General features: G+C 31.5%; 5 protein-coding genes across 11 annotated transcripts; 3 read left to right on the top strand and 2 right to left on the bottom strand.

Annotated features, from left to right (window-relative positions):
- Positions 1-72: 72 nt before the first annotated feature.
- Wdr33 (WD repeat domain 33) lies at positions 73-8,526 on the bottom strand. The gene is made up of 9 exons (XM_069128163.1): positions 7,879-8,526; positions 6,940-7,280; positions 6,595-6,864; positions 6,202-6,353; positions 3,904-4,001; positions 3,376-3,736; positions 3,087-3,298; positions 2,439-2,774; positions 73-2,349 (listed from the first exon to the last, which is right to left on the bottom strand). Exons 2-9 carry the CDS (start codon positions 7,261-7,263, stop codon positions 932-934), a joined length of 3,171 nt encoding a protein of 1,056 aa, XP_068984264.1. The 5' UTR covers positions 7,264-7,280; positions 7,879-8,526; the 3' UTR covers positions 73-931.
- A 261-nt stretch (positions 8,527-8,787) lies between these two features.
- On the top strand, positions 8,788-11,004 carry LOC138187435 (RNA-binding protein 48). 2 transcript variants are annotated; one of them, XM_069128224.1, is made up of 5 exons: positions 8,788-9,213; positions 9,477-9,667; positions 9,774-9,962; positions 10,032-10,526; positions 10,595-11,004. In XM_069128224.1, the coding sequence occupies exons 1-5, from the start codon at positions 9,109-9,111 to the stop codon at positions 10,698-10,700; spliced, it is 1,086 nt and encodes a 361-aa protein (XP_068984325.1). In that variant the 5' UTR covers positions 8,788-9,108; the 3' UTR covers positions 10,701-11,004. The 2 variants fall into 2 exon arrangements, with proteins under 2 accessions (XP_068984325.1, XP_068984326.1); XM_069128225.1 differs by having other exon boundaries at positions 8,802-9,229.
- LOC138187431 (uncharacterized) lies at positions 10,701-13,389 on the bottom strand. Of its 2 annotated transcripts, none has more exons than XM_069128210.1 (6): positions 13,163-13,389; positions 12,764-12,978; positions 12,514-12,684; positions 12,015-12,435; positions 11,508-11,926; positions 10,701-11,090 (listed from the first exon to the last, which is right to left on the bottom strand). In XM_069128210.1, the coding sequence occupies exons 2-6, from the start codon at positions 12,962-12,964 to the stop codon at positions 10,893-10,895; spliced, it is 1,410 nt and encodes a 469-aa protein (XP_068984311.1). In that variant the 5' UTR covers positions 12,965-12,978; positions 13,163-13,389; the 3' UTR covers positions 10,701-10,892. The 2 variants fall into 2 exon arrangements, with proteins under 2 accessions (XP_068984311.1, XP_068984312.1); XM_069128211.1 differs by having other exon boundaries at positions 11,508-11,911.
- Positions 13,390-13,398: 9 nt separating this feature from the next.
- LOC138187413 (zinc finger protein 107) lies at positions 13,399-17,173 on the top strand. Of its 4 annotated transcripts, XM_069128167.1 has the most exons (7): positions 13,406-13,558; positions 13,715-14,339; positions 14,421-14,593; positions 14,661-14,810; positions 14,872-15,000; positions 15,077-16,408; positions 16,487-17,173. In XM_069128167.1, the coding sequence occupies exons 2-7, from the start codon at positions 13,817-13,819 to the stop codon at positions 16,679-16,681; spliced, it is 2,502 nt and encodes an 833-aa protein (XP_068984268.1). In that variant the 5' UTR covers positions 13,406-13,558; positions 13,715-13,816; the 3' UTR covers positions 16,682-17,173. The 4 variants fall into 4 exon arrangements, with proteins under 4 accessions (XP_068984271.1, XP_068984270.1, XP_068984269.1 ...); XM_069128170.1 differs by having other exon boundaries at positions 13,399-14,339; positions 14,661-14,807; positions 14,881-15,000; XM_069128169.1 differs by having other exon boundaries at positions 13,399-14,339; positions 14,881-15,000.
- ThrRS (threonine--tRNA ligase) lies at positions 17,039-20,099 on the top strand. Of its 2 annotated transcripts, none has more exons than XM_069128184.1 (5): positions 17,039-17,173; positions 17,580-17,660; positions 17,796-19,351; positions 19,441-19,730; positions 19,819-20,099. In XM_069128184.1, the coding sequence occupies exons 1-5, from the start codon at positions 17,108-17,110 to the stop codon at positions 19,965-19,967; spliced, it is 2,142 nt and encodes a 713-aa protein (XP_068984285.1). In that variant the 5' UTR covers positions 17,039-17,107; the 3' UTR covers positions 19,968-20,099. The 2 variants fall into 2 exon arrangements, with proteins under 2 accessions (XP_068984285.1, XP_068984284.1); XM_069128183.1 differs by having other exon boundaries at positions 17,093-17,299.
- Positions 20,100-21,384: the final 1,285 nt, after the last annotated feature.

The raw sequence follows: 21,384 nt of genomic DNA, 5'->3' as shown, positions 1-21,384 counted from the left end.
ATTGCAAAAAGATATTTCAAATATAATTCCATGCACGGTGAAATATTACAAATAGAATTTAAAAATATATATATATTTATGCATTATACATTTGAGCTATGTCTCTATATTCGTATATATAGTTAAGCTAGATCTATGTCTAATATCTATAAATTAAATCTGGGATAGAGCTTTCATGGAAAAATTTCTGCATCTTAGTTCATTTTTATTAATAATTGATAGGTAGACTGTTCTGGTTCACAGTTTTCTCGACGACCAGCAACAATTATGAAACGTTCAACATGCTTCACATGCTTCTCTATCCTACTCCCGCGCGCTCATCAATTCTCGAAATCGGAACAAGAAAAATTCTTTCGCAAGGCAGCTTGTGAACAGTTGTTTTTTTCTTTTTTTAATCCATTTTTTCTCTTTTTTTTTAAATCAGAATTATACCAGTGTATCATTGATTATATTTTATATATTACAATTTCTGTGACTTCGTATAGATTCACCACGCTTGTATACCACTTGCAAATATCACAAGTCGAGGAGAAGAACTTGCATCCAACACGAATTAATCTCTCGCATTATTTAGAAATCTAGCCATCTATAATATGGATAATCAGTCGCTTTTTCTGGAAAAAGGACATTGTTCTCTTCAAATAAAGTCCCATCGGAAAAAGAAAATATACTTTCATCCAAGCACTCGAACGCCTACTTTTGAGTTTCCTTCTTTAGCACTGAGTATAAAGTGGCTCGCAACGTGTCTGATATGGGCCGTTATTTTACACCCGCGATACTTTTATAGGATACCGCCGTTCTACGGTCTAGAATTCATTATTGATCAACTGTACAACCCAGCACGAAACAATTGGATGATTCGTGCAAAACGAACGGCAATATGTTAACGTACACATAACATACAGATACTTCCGTCCCGAATAATTATTTTTCAATAATTATCTCTTCCTCGAATCCCTCGTGGTTGATCGCCGTCACGTCCTCTACCGCGATTACTATAACCGCTCCTTCCCATTCTTCCCATGTTATTGTCGTTGGGACCTCGGTTCATGCCACGATTAGGTCCCAGTTTATTTCCAAAATTACCAAAATTCGAATTAAAATTATTTGGCGGATTCTGCCCGGGGTTTTGACCGCGGAAACCAGGACCAAAACCCGGCCGGTCAAAATTTGGCGGGCCTGAGTTCGGCCCTCGGAAATTCGGCAAACCTTGAAAGTTATTACCAAATGGTCCTTGGTTTGGTCCGAATGGAGGCAACGGGCTCGGCCTAAAGTGTTGATTGGGCCCGAAATTACCGTTTGGCGGTCTAAAGTTGGGGCCAAAGTTTCCGGGTGGTGGTCCATTAGGACCAAAACCGGGATGCATGTTAGGATGGTGCATCATGTGCATTGGACCGTCAATTCCTTGCATACCAGGATGCAGCGGTTTATTTTGCATAGGATGCTGAGACATATTTGGATGTGGTACTAAACTTTGGATCGGGGGGGTCATATTGGGATTAATATTTTGCATATTATGGTGACTCGACATGTGAGATATACTGTTGCCTAAATGAGGTATGCTGTTACTTATGCCGGAGCCTATAGCTAGCGGCATGTTATCACGTTTATCAAAGTTCCCTGAAAAACCACCATCCCCTTTTCTGGGACCATCATTCATCGACTTCTCATCGTCCCACCGCGAATTACCGTCCCGATCTCTGTCATCGTAAATGTCGTTATCCAAAGACTTCTTCAAGGGGAATCCATGCGAACTTCTAAAGTCCTTATCCGCGTAATTACTCCTTACGTCGTAATCGGAACGTGAACTGGGCCTTCCAGGTCCGCTAGAGATGTTAAACCGTAAGTCTTCATCGCGATTCGCATTTCGAGCATTTTCACCATGAGGAAGTTTCCTGAGATCCTCGTCCTGTCCACTGTGGAAAGAGTTAGTCTCGTTGGAGTGCTGATTCGATTTTGTTCCCGTGTACCTTAAGTCGGTATCACTGGATTGTGAGTCTTCCGTCATCACTCCGCCAAAGACCGGTTGATGAATCTTCGATGTTCTGTCGCTGGCTCCACCGTCGCTCCAACCGATTAGTTGATCGAATTTCCGCTTTCCACCGCGATTCAGCGCCTTCAGCAATTCTGGATTCTGTGCAAATTTGGAACTGGGTAAAGGTGGAGGAAGTTCGATATCGGGAACTTTGGAATAATCTATTTCGCTGTCGTCTTGCAAATATTCTTCGGAATCGTCCATGTTATCTGGTGGACCCACAACGTCTCGTAGCTCTTCTATTTCTCCGGAAAATACTAGTTTATTTATGGCATCATTTCCTTTGCTAATTGCTTCTGCTAACTTAGAACCGGCTGCAATATTAGCAACGATTTTAATAATCTCAGAATTTCATTTAATATTACAGTACCGAATGTTTTCATTAACAATAAATAATGCTTACGTTCGACAGGAATCATTTTTCCGTACAATATAATACCATTAGGTGTCACTTCATTCAATGGTACCGCTCCTGGTGTGGTTTCGATCAACTGATTCACAAATGCATTTAGAGCTTCTACCTGCTCCATATCCTCAGCCTCCATCTCATTCCATTGAGCTTGGAAATTCCTTGGAATTGGTTTGCTATATGGAACTTTCTTGTTAGCGAATTTCTTTCCTTCGTCGACTGCATGATCCAAATCCAAGCCAGGGATACCACCGCTTTTGTCTTCTGGTTCGCCATCGGCATTGATTCTATCTTCTGGCCCCATACCAGGTATTACAGCTGCTTCGTCAGCTATGAAATAATCGAAACAATAGTAAAAAAATTCAAAATTCTCTTTTTTTTAAATGTGAAATTATTACATAAATTTTGTCCGGAGTTTTTCATTAGATTTGCATTTTTTCAAAGCATTACGAACTGATGGTAAAAAATGCAACAAGTTATTTTTTTAATGATAAATCTGAAGATTTCCATAAAAGTAGCATTCGCATAAATTGATGTGGTAAATCTAATTTGTAGAAGATTCACTCTAGTGGACATAATTTGTGCAGTAACTTAATACTAATAACAATATTGTTGTTATTATTCGCATAATATATTGTGTACCAATTTCATGATCATCAACGCCAGCCGATCCTGCAGGTAAAGTGTTGAGATTATACTTGTCTCTCATTAAATCACCAGGCCTGTTTCGTGTCCAAAACTTTGAAGTGTGATCATTACTACCGGAACACAGGATGTGTCCCAGCGGATGCCAAGCTAACGTCCAAACTATACTGTCGTGAGCTTGTTCTATCGCACCTACCTCTTTGTCGGCTCTAAAAATTAATCATAGTATGAGTAATGTGTAATAAATAAGATTAAAAAATAGGATTAAGAACTGCAGAAAGCGTACCCAACGTGCCAGAATAAAATAGCTCCATCGCTACCACCGCTACAAAATAGACCCTCGTGACTCGGGTGCCACGCGACGCTAGAAGCTTCTTTTTTGTGACCACGAAATGTTTGAACTTCTTGACTTAAATTTCGAAGATCAAACAACTTGAGCAAATGGTCCCGCGACGCGGTTACCAGCCAATTTCCATTTTCATTCCATTTAACATCCATTACTGTCGACTTGTGTGCATGTAATGTTGCAAGTGACTGGCCAGTCTTTGGATCCCATAATTTAACCGGTTGCTGATTATCTTTGCTTCCAGAGATGACTAGACTTTTTTGTGGATGCCAGTGTACACATTTCACATCAGCACCATGACCTAAACAACAATTATATGAATATTGAATTCATTGAAGTTTGTATTAATGATTGAGCTGTTTGTTGAAATCACAATTAATTAATAAATAAAATGTAAATAAAAATATTTTTTTCTAATTTTAAAGAGTAAATATAATATAATAAAAGAAAATATAATATAATATATACCCCTGAGAATTCGTTCTTCATGACACCGAAGAAAGTCCCAAATTCTGACTGTTCCATCATCACTGCATGTTGCCAATTTGTGATCCGTTGGACTGAAACTACCCACCCAAAAAGAAATGTTATATTCAAACAATACGCTGTCATGTACTTATAGAGCGATTCTTTATTTGCAAATGCTCACAATGAGAGTTTTCTCAATGAAACAAGTATTACAACGTTATGGAATGTATAATACATATTTGATAATTATTATCCCATGTAGGCACATGTATAAAATATTAGATAATAGAATAGTATGATGAAAGATTGATTACACGTTGAGCTTTATTAACTTTTATTGAAGTTCTATCCTTATACAACTGCAATATATTCAAAGTGGAAGGAGACAGAATATGAAAAGTTTATTAATATTCAATAGAACATTTCAGGCATATGGTACACCTTACGGACATTATTATGATATGACATCAAAATATGATCATTAGAAATTGAAGTTAAAGCATATAATAGCTTACATTTATTACTGATTTGTCATTGGTTATTAAATAAATACTACACATGCAAAGAAACAAGCAAAGAATACTATAAATATTTTTCTTTTTTTTATGGTACCATCTGCTAAATAAATTATGTATTTGTATGTCTACACATGCATCCTTGATGAATCCTAAACATATCATGTAGAAGTTAGTTAGGATCAACCGACAAACCTATAAAGGATTATAATTTTCAAAAAATTACTTAAACCAGATACATAACAAGCTACTGTTATATGGTTGCTAAAATTCTTCATGTGTATGAAATTTTTTGAGTTAAATATATGCTATATGTGTGCGAAAAACGTGTATAGGAACGCGTAAAAATACACGAATGAAATTTATTTTCAGGACAATTTAAAAAATTATTCGCGTAACGATAATATATGTGGTCTAAGAATGCGCGTAGTGGGCTTTTACTCTGAATTCGTCTCGCGGAATAGACAAACATCAGTAATAAAAGGAAGATCTATGTGTAAATATTGTAAATAAACAAAAAACCATCTTCGACAGTCATATCTGGCACTCAAACAAAATTCACTGCTGATCAAGCAACAAACTGTTCCATTATCATGAAAGTAGAATCTCTTTTTGATGCCACATGACCACCGAGTGATATACCAAGATTGATATTTTTTCAAAAGTTCAACATTTATTGCACAAAAAAAATGTCCGAAGTGTACATGAAGTTCGTTATATCTCTCTGTTACTCTCTCTCTTATCTGCAAAAGGGCACAAGTGACACAGACCAAAGAGAAAATACTTTATTTTTATTTTCAGAGACATATGATACTGTAACTGCCTTTATTTAACTTTATTGAAAACTTGGATGATGTAAAGAAGGACACAGGATATTTATTTTTATTTAATTCCATGGGAATCTCGACTAGGTATTGCTGTATATTTCTTGTTTGTTTATTCTTCATTCTAAATATACACATTTTACCTAATAACCTGACCATATAAATTCCATAAACTATGAGCCATAAGGACCTAATTTCTTTTTTCCTACAATTTGTTTTGTTTTTGTCTCAGACCTTTCTATATAAAAATAATAAATTCATGCTACTGTAATCTAGTGGACCATGTAAATTTATTTAGGTCCCTAAGACTCTATGAATACAGTTGATAAATTTCATATTAACACACGTACAATATATTTGGCAGAAAAATTTATCCTTGCTGATCAACTTTAAATATTATTAAGATACATGAAGATGTAAAAATTTCAAAAATTATTAATTTTGGAAAACTAAGCAAAAATAACTGGAATTACTTGTAACAACATTTATAATAGTATTATAGCACATTAAGTTTTTTTTAAATATAGAGCCTCATAGTTTATATCACAATTAAATATTAAAATTAAATGCAAATATATATATATATATATATATATATATAGCAAAACTTAATAAAAAAAAAGTAAGAAAATCAATTTGTAATAACACGGATGTCATCACATAGTATAGGGAATGTATTTTCATCACAGACTTTATATCACAGAAATTTTTCAAAACTTGAGAATATCTTCACCATACATCTAATATATCAGGAAATCTTTCAAATACAATTTATGAAAAATTTTAGAAATCACCTGTGTACCCATACAAGAATTAATATTTTTAAAACAAAAATGTTGTAAAACCAGAAGAGGAAGAGAATGAGAGTCATGTCCAATATCTTAACTACAGCAAGGATGGACGGATCATCGATAACAGTGGCGCAAGAGACGTAAGGACTAGTGTGGTGGATGGTATACCTGAGTCCTCTAATCGCTTCTTTGTGCGCCTGAAACATCTTGACGTTGTTCATATTGCTCTGCCAATACTTCACATAGCCTGCATGATCTCCTGTGACCATCCAGCTCTCATTGTGCGACCATACCATTGTTCTCACTGGACTATCATGTGCCTAAACAGACAAAAACAAATATTTGATTAATGTATCTAAAACTAGTATACATTCTATACAAAAAGTGATACAATGTATTCAAGCTCTAAAGTTTTGGAAATGCCCAAAGCTCCCTATTTATACATATAGTCTTTTATTTAAATCACAAAGTTACAAATGATGATAATAAATTACAAAACAATATTAATAATATACAGAAATATTTAATTACTGTTAAACTATAATAAGGGGCATAAAATACCTGCAAGATAGTTTCAAAATTAAAGGTAAGACCATTCCACAAGGTAAATTCTCCACTAGATGCACCAGTAACAAGGCGTCTCCCCTCTGGTGTCCAAGCCATACAAAAAATAGGGCAACGCATTTTATTTGTTGCAGTCTTCACAAATCTTGTGGTGACTGCATTTATAGGATTGTCAACATAACTAGGTGGTGGAAGCAGATCAGGGTAATACATCACATCTGGCTGTAGGGCGCGTCTGTCTCTGTAATCCCTCTGCCACACTCGATTCTACATATAAAATATGTAATAACACTATTCATCACTGATATCACAAAACTTTGCAAACCAAATTAAGAATCCTACCTCTAAGCTTTTTATAATGGCAGAATTATAATCCACAGTTTTACGCATAACAGATTTCCTAAGTCTTTTGCCATCAAATTCATCTTGTAACGTATCTTGACCAGCCGCAACAATTTTGGGTGCATGATAAGGTCTGAATGGTTTAAAGAAACCCCTTGTTCCATCTCTATGATTAGTGTATCTGTGCTGATAACTTCCAGATGTGTTTATTGTAGTCAAATTAGGAGGTGGAGCTGATAAATTTGGAGTGGCAGGAGGTGGAACAGACATATTAGGTAAACTTATAGCTGGTGGAGGATTTGCAAATTGAGTATTTGCAGACATAACAGCAGTTGTTAATTCTGTAAATAAACACAAAATATGTTTCTTATTATTATTCCGTAAGGTAAGTTTAACATCATCTAATCTTTATTAATGTTACATTTAATATATTCTTCAAATTATTTTTATTCAATTCACATATGGTATATGATACTCTATTGGGTTATCCAATAAATGGAAAAACTTAGAAGTCTGACCTATTTGCTCTATTTATTATGTTTAAAAAGACTATTTAAATTTCAATAAAGTAGCAATAATACTATGGTTGTTTTAACACATTTTCTGATGAACTATAGATCTACAACGTTCAAATATAAACGAACAGAAACTGTACTTTCACAATATGTGAAAATCTAATAACGATTTCTATTGATAGAAACATACTTCATGCATTATTTATCTTTATTATTGTAAATTTCAAGTTTCCTTTAATCATATAGTATAGCAGTGAAATATATAATAATTAAGAACGAGTACAAAACCTATCGGAATCGGAATGTTACTAAAGGTTATACGAATTATTTTTCGAGAGAAGCTAACCAATTCGACAAACTTTATTAAAAATTCCACGTTTCTCTAATGCAAAGTGAAGCTTGTTTACAAAAACTGATAAACAACCTGCTCATTAATTGCGAACAAATTTTCTTTGATGCTGTTGCACTGTAAAACGCTTGTCACATCTCCCGAACGTGTGTAGATCGAGCGAGTGGCGATAGTTCAGCCCGCCGCCGTTAGATGTCTAGCAACTTTCCCTCACTCCGGTTTTCTTCTCTGTATGTTCTAATATCCCGTGCAATTAAGGCAGGGGTTGCGAGCAGAAGGCCTACTGATGAGTCTGGTTGGGTGGTTCCGAGACGAAACGCACCTTTCTTTTTCGTTCCATCCTTCTCTTTTGTTCTTCTGGATGCGAAACGCGCTTTAATGTTGTGTCCTTTATAGCTCACAACTCTGCAGGTGGGGGAACAAGACAGAAGCTAAAAACTTAATACTTCCTTACGTTCTTAGATTCACTACCGAATCCGAACGTTAACACGTTTTTGATATATATTATACACAATATCACTTATTTCCACCGTTTGTATAAAAAATGTTAAGTAATGAAATATATAATGATGAAATATATGTATTGAAATGACTATATTATTTCCGAAACAATTTTTGGTTTCACGCTTTATATTGATGTAAATTTAAACACACACGAGCAAACAATGAGAAAATTATATGTCCCTTATATACTATGAACGCCATTACTCATTTGGATGATCACATCCGTTTCATTCGTATCCACTTCCGATAGTGGTTTTGATAAATTGCTGTAATGTATATATTATGATAGAATTTTATTAACTAATAGCGTTTCATATATAGAAAAGATAAAAGTATATTCGTATTAACTTAATGTTTCACTTTTATAATGAAAATTTAAAAATTTTTAAAATTGATAGGGATTTTTAAGATATTTTAGAGATTCTAGGAAATTAATATATTTCATACATCATATCTAATATACCCGAATGTTACCTTTTTGAGTTATCTGATTTCTGTATTTTTAAGATACGTATTAATAAAATTTTTATTATCATTACTATATTTATTTAATTTTATTTAATTCCACAAGAATAAAAATTTATGTTTCATTACTATCGTAAAAAGAGCCACCTGTTATAAGTTGCCAAGTTAGCATCTTTAGCACAATTAGCATTCTTGCGTACAAAAATGTAAAGTGGTGCAACAACAATAATAAATATAAATATTAAATATATGAAATTTTGTTAGAAAGTTAATTATAACTACATATATTTAAAAAACTAATTTTGTTAAAGAATATAGTAAAAAAAAATATAAATCATGGATGATAAATGCGTCATAACAAAGCTTCCTCATCACGTACAACAAAAATTGTGTCATACACGACCTCCTTATAGACAAGGGAAAAGATTGACGTCTGTGAAGGTAGCATTGTGAACTTGTATCCTATCATATATAAAATTATGCTTAGTAATAAGTAATATTTTATAAGTTACTTTCTTATATCGTATATATCATTTATTATAAAATTGAATACAATTTTCATAAATCACATGATGAGTTTCTTTAAATAATAACAAATTTAAGTTTATAAACAATTTTATTTTAAATGCGTAGTTTATTTCATAATTTGCTATCATTTTTGGTTGTTTGTAATATTTCCTTGACACTCTAGCTCTATGTAACAGGTTTATACGATAAATGATGAATCAAAACACTTAATGATATGTGGAGTACCAAAACTCCAATTAGGTGATGAAGTGAGAAAGCTTGTTGAACCTTATGGTAATATTAGAAAGATACATGTAGTGTCTGATTATCCCACAGAGGAATTTACAGAAGCATATTATATACAATATGATCGTATACAAAATGCAAGGTTCATATCTTTTCATATTTCACTAATACTTTTTATATAATTGAATTTTTGTAATTTGGTAATAAAATAATCCATGTCATTGTGTCTTATATTATACATTATATAGGATAGCAAAACGATTCATTGACTGCAAAAATTTTTATGGAGGTTCACTACATGTTTTTTATGCACCTGAACTTGAAAGTATCTCAGAAACTAGAGCTAAGCTCCTTCAACGTCGAAGAGAAGTAGCTATACGTATAAGAAAAAATCAACAAGATGTATCGAATCCAAATACTGATAAATTTGTTCCAAAGTATGTAAACAAATTATGCAATAGCATAAAAGACTTTGCTTGTTATTATAATGGAATAACAACTTTTAGAGAACAGTATAATAGAAGAAAAAGAACACCTGCTTTACCACTGACAGAAGAGCGCCTCTGGCAACAATATCCTGGAGAAACATTATTTTCTATTTATGATGGTATACCACAAAGTCTAGATCCAAGGCCAATATGTGAACCTAGTCTACCATCAACATCATCTGAATATCAAGTGGATACTGCATCTAATTCATTGCAAAGTCCCTATTGTCCGACTGAAGCTATTATTGCTCAAGCAAGTGAATTTAAAGAAACTACATCAAAATTGGACTGTGTAAGAAACAAAAGAAAAAATTACAAGGGACAGTCTATTAATAATAATCTCAAAGTTAGAGTTGTCAAGCCACAAATTGTCAATACAAGTGCTATAGCAAAATGGGATACTTCAAATAAGAATATATTTTCTAATCCAAAGAAGGCTCGGAATAATATAATTATTAAATTAATACCAAAAAGTGAAAATGAGAAAAAAAAGATTGTAATAAAAGATCCAAGGTATATTACATATTGCATTTTGTATTAAATGTACTTTCATAATAAATTATTATTATCATATTGTTTAGTGTTACCCAGTTAGTACAACCAAGTGAAAATCTGCAGTTGTCAATTGAAAAAGCCAAATCTCAGGTACGAGCAGCGATGCAAATGAACAACAAGGAAAATCCATGATTTTATATCAAGACAAATAATAAAAAGTTTATTCAAAGGATTATTTATTTTACATCAAGTAGATACACACTATTCCAATCGAATAACACTTATGTTTATAATTAATTTTTACAATTATTTGAATTTGTTTAAAATATATAAAAAATATAAACTATGTCTAAATTTGTCCTATTATAAAAAATTAATAAAACCCTAAATGATAACTGTTGAATCTGGATCCCACTGTATACCAGCTAATTTCGATTTTGTAATATGTTTCTTGTGTGGTGGTGTGTTTTCCTGCAATATTTTTGAGGCGATACCTTTGTTCCTAAATACCTGTTGTGGTGATCTTGTTAATAATGTTTGTACTTGTCCATTATTTGAACGATTTCCGAGAGGAGTTCGAATCTGAAAATAAAATATGAAAACTTTATAATAGAGCATAAACATTTACATTTTAGAGCCGCGCTAACTCGATTGACTGGGACTCAAATTCGTGGCTGTATGGTCAGGTTTCGAATCTCGGTCGACTCTCGGCCGGCACCTTTACAACACGATTATAAATCATAGTTGTATTGTGCTTATTTCAACGCGATTTCTGCTGATTCAAGATCCACCAACTCATTTTCAAATAAACGAATAAATCGTGGTGATTCCGATTTACTGTATTTGTGATAATAAACATTAATAACTGAATTTTAAAAACTTTGCTGTTAAAAACTGTACTTCAACAACATTGAATTGTGATGTTTCATAATATGAAAATTTTAGAAAAAATATATCTATACTGCAACTACCATGTCTGCAAAATAATTTATTAAATACCTTTGTAGATTCACTTCCATCTTTATTAATAGAATTAGAAAATTTCTTTTCGTCTATTGGAATTTTCACTTCTGATTTCAGATTTCTTCTCTTTTTTCTAATTGTATCTGTTTTAGTTCTTTCACTTTCAAAATTAGCTAGTTTTGCTATATTATCATCATCAAATGTTATAATTACTTCTTCTTTAGATACTTGTGCTATTTTTTCTCCAATAATTTGTACATTACTTGTTTTTAATTCTTGAGGCTCATCCAATACCAATGAATCTCTCCATACTTTAATTATATCATCACTAGTAACACACGTTTTCTTTTCTTCTATATCCTTCTTCACACATACATCATTGAACTTGTTTTGCCCTGAGATTCTTTGAGATTTATTCCGATCTTCCAATTCTTCCTTCGCTGATGCAAATATTTCTTTATTAGATATAATAAATTTTTGAAATAAGTTTTTTTACATATTGTAACATAAATTAACTTTGAATTATTAGGAACAATTTCTCACCAATCGCTGAAGTAGATTCATTTCCAGATGAATGACTAGAATATAGTGATTCAGGTGATTTGGATTTGTTATCGCAATCATTAATGACTGAATTCAAAGAATTTACACCAGTTGTGACTAAACTAGGTGAAGTCTGTACTTCAGTAACATTGAATTGTGATGATGTTTCACAATATGAAAATTTTGGATAAAATATATCTGTATCGTAACTACCAGCTCTATGTAAAAATTCTTGAGATCTTGCTCTTAAACGTTTTATAGATTTTGGCATTAAAATTGGCGTTCTGTCAAAATCCGCAGCTGGAGATCGAGGATCAAGTCCTAAGATATTAAAACGTTCCTTTTCTATATCAGTAATTACCTTTTCATTATTTAAATTACTAGTTGTTGGTGTTGAAGGAATATCTGCACCTTTATCTTCCTAAAATAGTTAAGTGAGCCTTATAAATTATTGATAATAATACAATTTCTAAGCCATGTTATAATATACATAATTTACCATCGTTGGCAGTTGTACTTTTGGAATATCTATTACTTTTGGCATAAAATGTTTCACTGGAGTTAAACATAGCATTATTTTATCTATATCTGTTTCCAAATACCGTTTGGTTTCTAAATGTTTTGGAATTGCTGATATTTTTTTATTTGTTCCAAGTGGTGTACAATTCACCTATAAATATTACAAATTTTATATATTGTGTATTATTACACAACTTATGAAAATATATGTTAACTTGTATTAAAATTACCTCTATTGGTGTACGATTTATTCCACTTGTTATTGATCTAGGATCAATTAATGTTTTACGAACTATTGGTGGAGTTTCCATAATGTCTTTCTCAAGAGTTACTTCATCAGTAGATGATGGACATCTTATTTCTTCTTTTTCCATTTTATTGTTATAAGCCTCAGTATTATGAGGAAAAAACTTATTAACATAATTTCCCATTATTACGTTTTCACCTAGTAATTCAATAAATAAATTATGAATATAATTAGATTGTACTTGCATAAATAAACGACACTTAAATCATTTGTTTGGATACATAAACAGTAGCACATTTTGCTTAGCATTTTAAAAGTATTTACTGGTAATTTTAGGTACACTTAATATTGTATGAAACTTAAAAATTGTGTGTGAACTTACTTTATATATATAAATTAAACCCTTCAAAAATGTATACAAAACACAGTAAAATTCTTAACGAGCCACTGCTTCGATCTTAAACATGGTAAATCGTAATTACCTTTTGAAAATTAAATTAACCGAATGACGAAGTCTTACCAACATGTGGCTTTAAACAAGGGTACCAATGCACAAACTTTGTATCTTTGTATGTTTATTATCTGATTATATATATATATATATATGTATACTTGAACAGACTTAAATAACATGTATCTGAAAATAACAAGAAAAATAATACGTTATATTTTCCTTAAATAAATTTGAAATAATGACACAGAATTTCAAATAACGTGCGAATTTCATTTAGTTCGTTATAATAATAATAAACCAATAAGTACGTCTATGGCTTAACGCGTACGTATTATAATTCAATGGAATCTATATCGTTCACTGAACTAAAACTTTAAACGCATCGTAAATATCAAATTGGAGCAATTAGTTTTAAATCATGTATAATGAGGGAATAAATAACAGAAATATGTAGTAAGCTAATGATACTACATCTTTTAGGTTGTTGATCTAATAAGACAAATGCCTAAGTGCTAGAATTGTTAACACTATTTTGATTGTTGTATTTAAAGTAAATAAAGTTTCTCTGTAAAAAAAATTCTCATGTCTGAATATGCGAGCATGTCATTCACTTTAAATCCAGAAGAGAATTGTAAGAATGATATGGTTCAAATGCAGTCTATCAATCTTGTTTGTCCAGTGTGTGATGTTGGATACATAAATAAAAAAGAATTCTATGATCATTTACGTATCCATGCTGGAGATGTATTATTAAAGCATGTGCAATGGTTAAAAAATGCGAACAATGAATTAGAAACAGTGTCAAAACACCATACTTCTAAAAAGATTGATGATAATCCTTATGAAACTACATTAAGGCCTTTCAAATGCCATCAGTGCAGTTTAACTTTTGACAGAGCTTCTCAATACGATTATCATCATCGAAGTATACATTTAGGCGAAAAGTCACAGCTCTGTGAAATTTGTGGCAAAGGTTTCTTTCGCAAGGCAGATTTAAAAACACATTTAAACATTCATTTAGGAACAAATGTTTGTATTTGTGAAGTTTGTGGGAGAAAATTTAATCACATATCTAATTTAATCAGACACTGCAGAATGCATGCTGGTAGTTATATTGTACATCAAATTTTCCACAAAATGAAATACAAATAATGAATAAAAATTTAAATGTGGTATAAATTTTTAGGGGAAAAATTATATCCATGTTCCATTTGTGGAAAACGTTTTACTCAAATTAGTTCCCTTGCAAGACACAAACGTATTCACGAAAGGGTAAAGGATGATGTTAAACATCATTCGCAAACTAATTTCAACAATATCAATTTACAGAAAAAAGATCATGCAATGTACAAAAATAAGGTGATGAGCAAATGTGATATTATGTAATATCCTTTGAATATAAGTATATCTTACTGTCAATGTACAGTTTGTTGAAGGTAATGCACCTAGTCAGCAAAAGATTGTTAAGAGACAACATTACTGTAAGATTTGTGGTGAAAGTTTCAATTTTATTTTTCTCTTAAGGGAGCACGAAAAATCCCATTCGCAAACCTTGGAGTGCAAAAACAATGAGGTGGTAAGAATTCTGAAAGTAACATTCAAGAACTACATGTTTTTGACCTATTTCTTCCATTTAGAGTTTTCAGAAAGCTACAGAACTGAAAGAACAAACACAATGTACTAATAATTTTGACTTTCTTGAAAATGAAACAAATATGAAAAAAGCTTCACCATTGGATGCAATTATTTATATCACATCAGAACAGGTAAATATTTTATCATTTATAATCATACAATTCAAAACTATTTCTATGTATAGTTACTTTTTTTACATGGAAAAAGTTGAAGAAAATCAATCTGGAAAACATTGAAGATAGTAGAAATCACATTTCACAAGAAGATCTATGTGAAACAAAAATTTTGGGGGCTGAAGAATTAAGTGTTTCTGAGGAGGTAGCATTTAACGATGAACAAACACAACTTGTTCATGATAGTCCGCTTTTATTATGTAAATCCAATAATTCTACAGAAAGAGAAAATGTAGCATATGCTGGTCCATTAGATGAAAATATTCTTAAAAATAAATTATGTATTCAAACGTACGAATCGGATTTACAAAAATCCGAAACAATATCAGATTATAACACCCTAATAAATACTCCTCTGAATGTTACCGATATGTTTCAAAAGATAGATCTCTCGGAATCTAGTAACAATGAACATCTTAATTCCGATTCAAATATACATAAAAATGAAGAAATAAATTTAGTACAAAGTGAAAAAATATCCGATGATTTGAACGACATAAATAATATTGTAAATCATGATGAACCAATGTTGCGTTTAGTACAAACAGAAACAGGGGAACAATTTTATGAATTTCTAATTAATAATTTAGTTGAAAAACTGCCGAATCCGCAAATTGTTGAGTCCACAAAAAGTTCCGAGAATAAAGATGACAGTACAAATATGAACGAAGAAAATCATGCAGAGCAGAGTATACGAGATGATATACATAACGATTTAAATTATTCACAATATGAATTACAAGGCGAAGAAAAAAATTTTACAAATCAGATTCTATTAGACACACAAAGTGAATTCGATAAATATGTTGAAACAAATTTCGAAGTATTTGAAAGATTAAATTACGACGATAGTCCCGAGCGATTTCTTGAATTTGTGGAATCAGGACTTGAAAATCAAAACTCGAAAATTTCAGATTGTAACAAAGACAGTGATGAATTCTTACAATTTCAAAATTTTGGTGAAATTGACACTGTAGAATCGAATGTAAAAGATGATATTATCGATGACAATAATAGTAATAATCAAATTGTTGAAACAGATGAAAAACAAGAGCAAAGCGAAGATGTGACAAACAGTAATGAAAAATTAGAGGATGAACAAGACTCAAAGAAATCGAAAACGTTTTTAATAAAGTTTCAATGTACAATATGTGAAAAGTCATTTTCAACTAGTTACAATTACAAACAACACATCGGTACCCATTTCGCAGACCAGCAAAAATTTCATTGCAAAGACTGTAAAATGTCATTTGCTTGGAAATCAACGTTAAATAAACACATTGCAAACAATCATAGACCAGATGGTCCACAGAAGTTTGCATGTGATATATGTAATAAAATTTATAATACTTCTTCACAAGTAAATGTGAGTATTTTTCGGAGGATATTTCTCTAATTATTAAACCATATACTAAATGACATAACGATGATTATTTTGATATAGGAGCATGTAAAACGAGATCATTTAAAACAACGGAACCATGTTTGTTCTCAGTGCGGTAAATCATTTTTTAAAAAATACGATTTGAAAATGCATAATAGAATTCATACTGATGAACGGCCATATGTTTGTCGCGCTTGCGGAAAAAGATTTCATCATCGAAGTCACATTGTTCGTCACGAACGCATACACTTTTAGGAATAGATAAGTTTACGTTATTTGTTTAAGGGCGTAGGGAACAAATTGTAAAATAGTTATAAAATTTTATCGAATAAAAATTAACGACGATGATGTTTTGTTATGTTCGTGTGATTTACATTGTAATATGTATTGATACATATTATAAGGCATTTAAAACAGGTTTTGTAGACGATTATTTTTTAATAAAAGAGAAGATATTAATGTTTTATTTCTTTATTTCCTCTTTATAATATTGTGATTAAAATATAAATATTAATTAAGTTATACTATTAAATTATAAATATAAATTGAATATTTAATAAAATAAATTTTTATTCCTATTTCTTGCGTCATCATGGACGTATAGAAAGTAGAAGTACATCGGAGCTAGTTTAACGAATCAGTTACATTATTATATATATACTCAGCAAGTCTAGCTTCAATATGGTCGACAACCTGTGTGAAGACGTGGTGAATAATATGGAAAACCTGAATATGAAGGAAGACAAGGCATGAATACTGATTCTTTTTAATAAATATTTTCATTTTCATTTTTAGCGGTAAAATATGTTGGCGACTTTGCGTATTTGCAGTTATAGAAACACTTACAATGTTTCCAAGCGGACACATGCTTGGGTTGGTTATAAGATATACTATTATTCCAACATTATGTTATAATATCACGTTTTGAATTTTCTTTTTTTTTCGGTTCTTAAACTATTCATTGATATAATTTGTACTATGTTAACAATGACCACCCATATCATTAAAATCGATAATCTGATGCAATCCAACCTTATATCTTTTAACGATTGTTGCATTGTCCGCGAATGCATTAGCCTCATGTTTTTTTAATTTAGAAGGTAATGATTAGTATTTGCGGTGATATTAAATATTTTATTTTACTCAATATTAGAAAATGAAACCAAAGAAAAAAGCTGCTGCCATCGAAGAAAGGAATGTTTCTGAATTAAATCCTTGGCCAAGTTATATTCAGGTATGTTATTTTGCTAACATTTGAAAATTGCATGTTTAAATAACTGACAACTGAAACAAATAGATTTAATTAATTGAATTCAATTTTTGAATATACTTATTATTTAATTATGTTCCTGAATAATTATTTTTTCAGGATCGTATTGCATTATGGGATAAGCTTAAAGCAGAGTATGAAACATCATTAGCTTTGAAAACGGTTACTGACATAAAAGTGACACTACCTGATGGAAAGGAAGTTATAGCTCAATCTTGGCGTACAACACCATACGAGATTGCCAAAAACATTAGTCAAGGTTTAGCGGACAGTACTGTTATTGCAAAAGTTAATAATGAACTGTGGGACCTTGACAGGCCCTTGGAATCTGATTGCAAACTTGAACTCCTTAAATTTGATCATCCAGATGGCCAACAAGTCTTTTGGCACTCTAGTGCACACATTTTAGGAGAAGCTATGGAGAGAGTATATGGTGGTTGCTTATGTTATGGTCCACCAATAGAAAATGGATTTTATTATGATATGTACGTAGGTGAAACAGGAATTTCCAATTTAGATTTCCCATTCTTAGAGACTCTTTACAAAAAGATAGCTAAAGATAAACAACCATTTGAGAGATTAGAAATGACTAAGGAAGACCTCTTGGAGATGTTTAAATACAACGAATTTAAAGTTCGGATTATTAATGAAAAAATACATACTCCAACTACCACAGTATATAGATGTGGTCCATTAATTGATTTATGCAGAGGACCACATGTTAGACATACTGGAAAAGTTAAGGCCATTAAAATCACAAAAGGTTCATCTACTTATTGGGAAGGAAATGTTAATGCAGAATCTTTACAGAGAATTTATGGCATCAGTTTTCCAGATACCAAACAATTGAAAGAATGGGAAAAGTTTCAGGAAGAAGCAGCAAAACGAGATCACAGGAAAATAGGAAAGGAACAAGAGTTATTCTTTTTCCATGAACTTTCTCCAGGATCATGTTTCTTTCAACCACGCGGAGCCTATATTTATAATACTTTAGTTGAATTTATTCGTTCTGAATATAGAAAACGGGGTTTCCAAGAAGTAGTTACACCTAATATTTATAACAGTAAATTATGGCAAACGTCTGGCCACTGGCAGCATTACGCGGAAAATATGTTTTCCTTTGATGTTGAAAAGGAAACTTTTGCACTTAAACCAATGAATTGTCCTGGTCATTGTATGATCTTCGACGTTCGTATCAGGTCCTGGCGCGAATTGCCATTAAGGATGGCAGATTTCGGAGTATTGCACAGAAATGAGTTATCTGGTGCATTAACTGGACTAACTAGAGTCAGGCGTTTTCAACAAGATGACGCGCATATATTCTGTTCGGTTGATCAAATTAAAGATGAAATGATTGGCGCGCTTGACTTTTTGAGACACGTGTATTCCGTGTTCGGTTTCACATTTAATTTATGTTTATCCACGAGACCCGAAAAGTACATGGGAGATATAGAAATATGGGATCAAGCTGAAAAAGCATTAGCAGAGAGTTTAGATGCATTTGGGGAACCATGGAAAATTAATCCAGAGGATGGTGCATTTTATGGTCCAAAAATTGACATAACCATTATGGATGCACTTAAGAGACATCATCAGTGTGCTACTATTCAACTGGACTTCCAACTACCAATTAGATTTAATTTGTCTTATATTAAGTAAGTAGAACGATTTTAAACTAATTTTGTGATATAAGTTGAAATTTTGAATTTTAATTTTAAATGCAAATTTAAATTAAAAATTTTAGCGAATCTGGGGAAAGAACGAGGCCAGTAATTATTCACAGAGCCATTTTGGGTTCTGTAGAAAGAATGATTGCAATTCTAACAGAATCATACGCTGGAAAATGGCCGTTTTGGTTGTCCCCGCGACAAGTAATGGTTATTCCAGTAAGCTCTCAATTTGATGAGTATGCGGAGCAAGTAAAAGATAAACTTTGGAATAGTGGAATTATGGTAGAGATTGATACAGATTCAAGTGATACTCTGAACAAAAAAATTCGAAATGCTCAACTTGCACAGTTTAACTTTATTCTCGGTAAAGAAATGTCCTGTATAGTAATGTTTTATATGTATCATGTAGTAAAATATTAATGTGTTTAATACATATATAAATATATTTTTAGTTGTTGGAGAAAAAGAACTTAATGCTGGCACGGTAAATGTACGAACTAGGGACAATGTGGTGCATGGGGAAATTCTTGTAGATGACCTAATTGCAAAATTCAAAGTATTCAAAGAGAAAAAGGATAGAAACTGCGAAGAGAAGTTTTAAATAAGCTTTATATACAGACAGAATATTTATTTATTTCCAGACTATAATTCTGACAGAATCAGGTGTAATATAGGTCGACAGGATCTAAAGTCACATTTTTTAAATATATTGAATAATGCATAGAAACTTATTGAAAGAGAATATTATTATAAAAAGAGTCTTGTTAATAAGATAACCATATAAAAGCATAAGATGATTATTTTGCATTTAATTAATTTCATTTAGTATTCAAACTTTGGTATAATGTAATCCATGTATTTATGCTTGTGAAGTAATCTGTAATTTTATTATAAAAATCTTCCTTCTTATTAAATAGATTTTTTTTACGCAGAAACATGAATATATTTTATTCATAGAGATAAATTAGACAACGAAATATATAGTCAATTTATTTAATTTTCTCCAAACTCTATTTTTTATTCGATGATTTGTAAATGCTATTACGATAAATAATTTTATTCGGAAGCTACAAATAATTTTTTATTTTTCGCAATTATAGCAGAAACATTGAGTGTACATTGTAACTAACGAAATGTTCATCTCAACGGCTGTGCTCCATAATTTATTGCAGATATTGTCAATATATGCATATTGCTGTAACTGCGCTAATATCTTTTGGGAATAAATTATTGTTATAAATTATAATCACATCGACACAAATCGAAAAGTTGTCATTAAAATCTTTCATAATATCTTTCACAATAAAGTAGCATCTTCGGCTAAAGTTGTTCTTATTTTACTAATAATCGAAGTACTGTTTGAATAAAAAATAACTTTTAACTAGGAATAGTAGATATATTTATTAGATTGAGTATTATCGCTTAATTAGATGTATTTCAGCCACAATCATATAAGATCGTGTATCAGCTTATACATACACATATATGTAAGTTTATGTAATCCTGGTATCAGTTTTCTTAGCTTCAATATCTTTTGTAAATTCATTGAAAAGAGTATAAAATGCTGCATAACTTTTATACATAATCGAAATAATGTTATTAATAAAACTTCACATGTTGCAAATTACAAATTACTATAGTTTATCCAATGAGACGAAGCAGTAAACGTAGTAAAATTTGATTGTTGCGACTGCAACTATTGGCTGTTGATTAGTGAAACTCGAGTGTCAGTGCCTCGTTTCGTTAGATAGAGTATATGATAAGATGAGAATTTGAACTCAAAATTTTGCCAATAAAACTTTTACTAATATGTTTCTAACATTTTTGTAATTAAAATGGCACGATATAATTTACAGTATACTTGCTTACTTATTTTAGTCGGAAAGATTTCACAAATATGTTAGTAAAAGTTTAAATTTAAAAAAGTCGAAAATAAAAAATATTTCACTTTTAAATTAGTATCTACATACATTGTCTTAACGATATCTGACATTAGATCATGTTACACCACTCGATCG

Source organism: Bombus flavifrons, chromosome 15 (genome assembly GCF_040668555.2).
Source record: "Bombus flavifrons isolate JBK064 chromosome 15, iyBomFlav1_principal, whole genome shotgun sequence".
Taxonomy (NCBI): Eukaryota; Metazoa; Arthropoda; class Insecta; order Hymenoptera; family Apidae; genus Bombus; species Bombus flavifrons.
The sequence above is the reverse complement of the archived record's forward strand: the minus strand, read 5'-3'. Positions and strand labels throughout refer to the sequence as shown.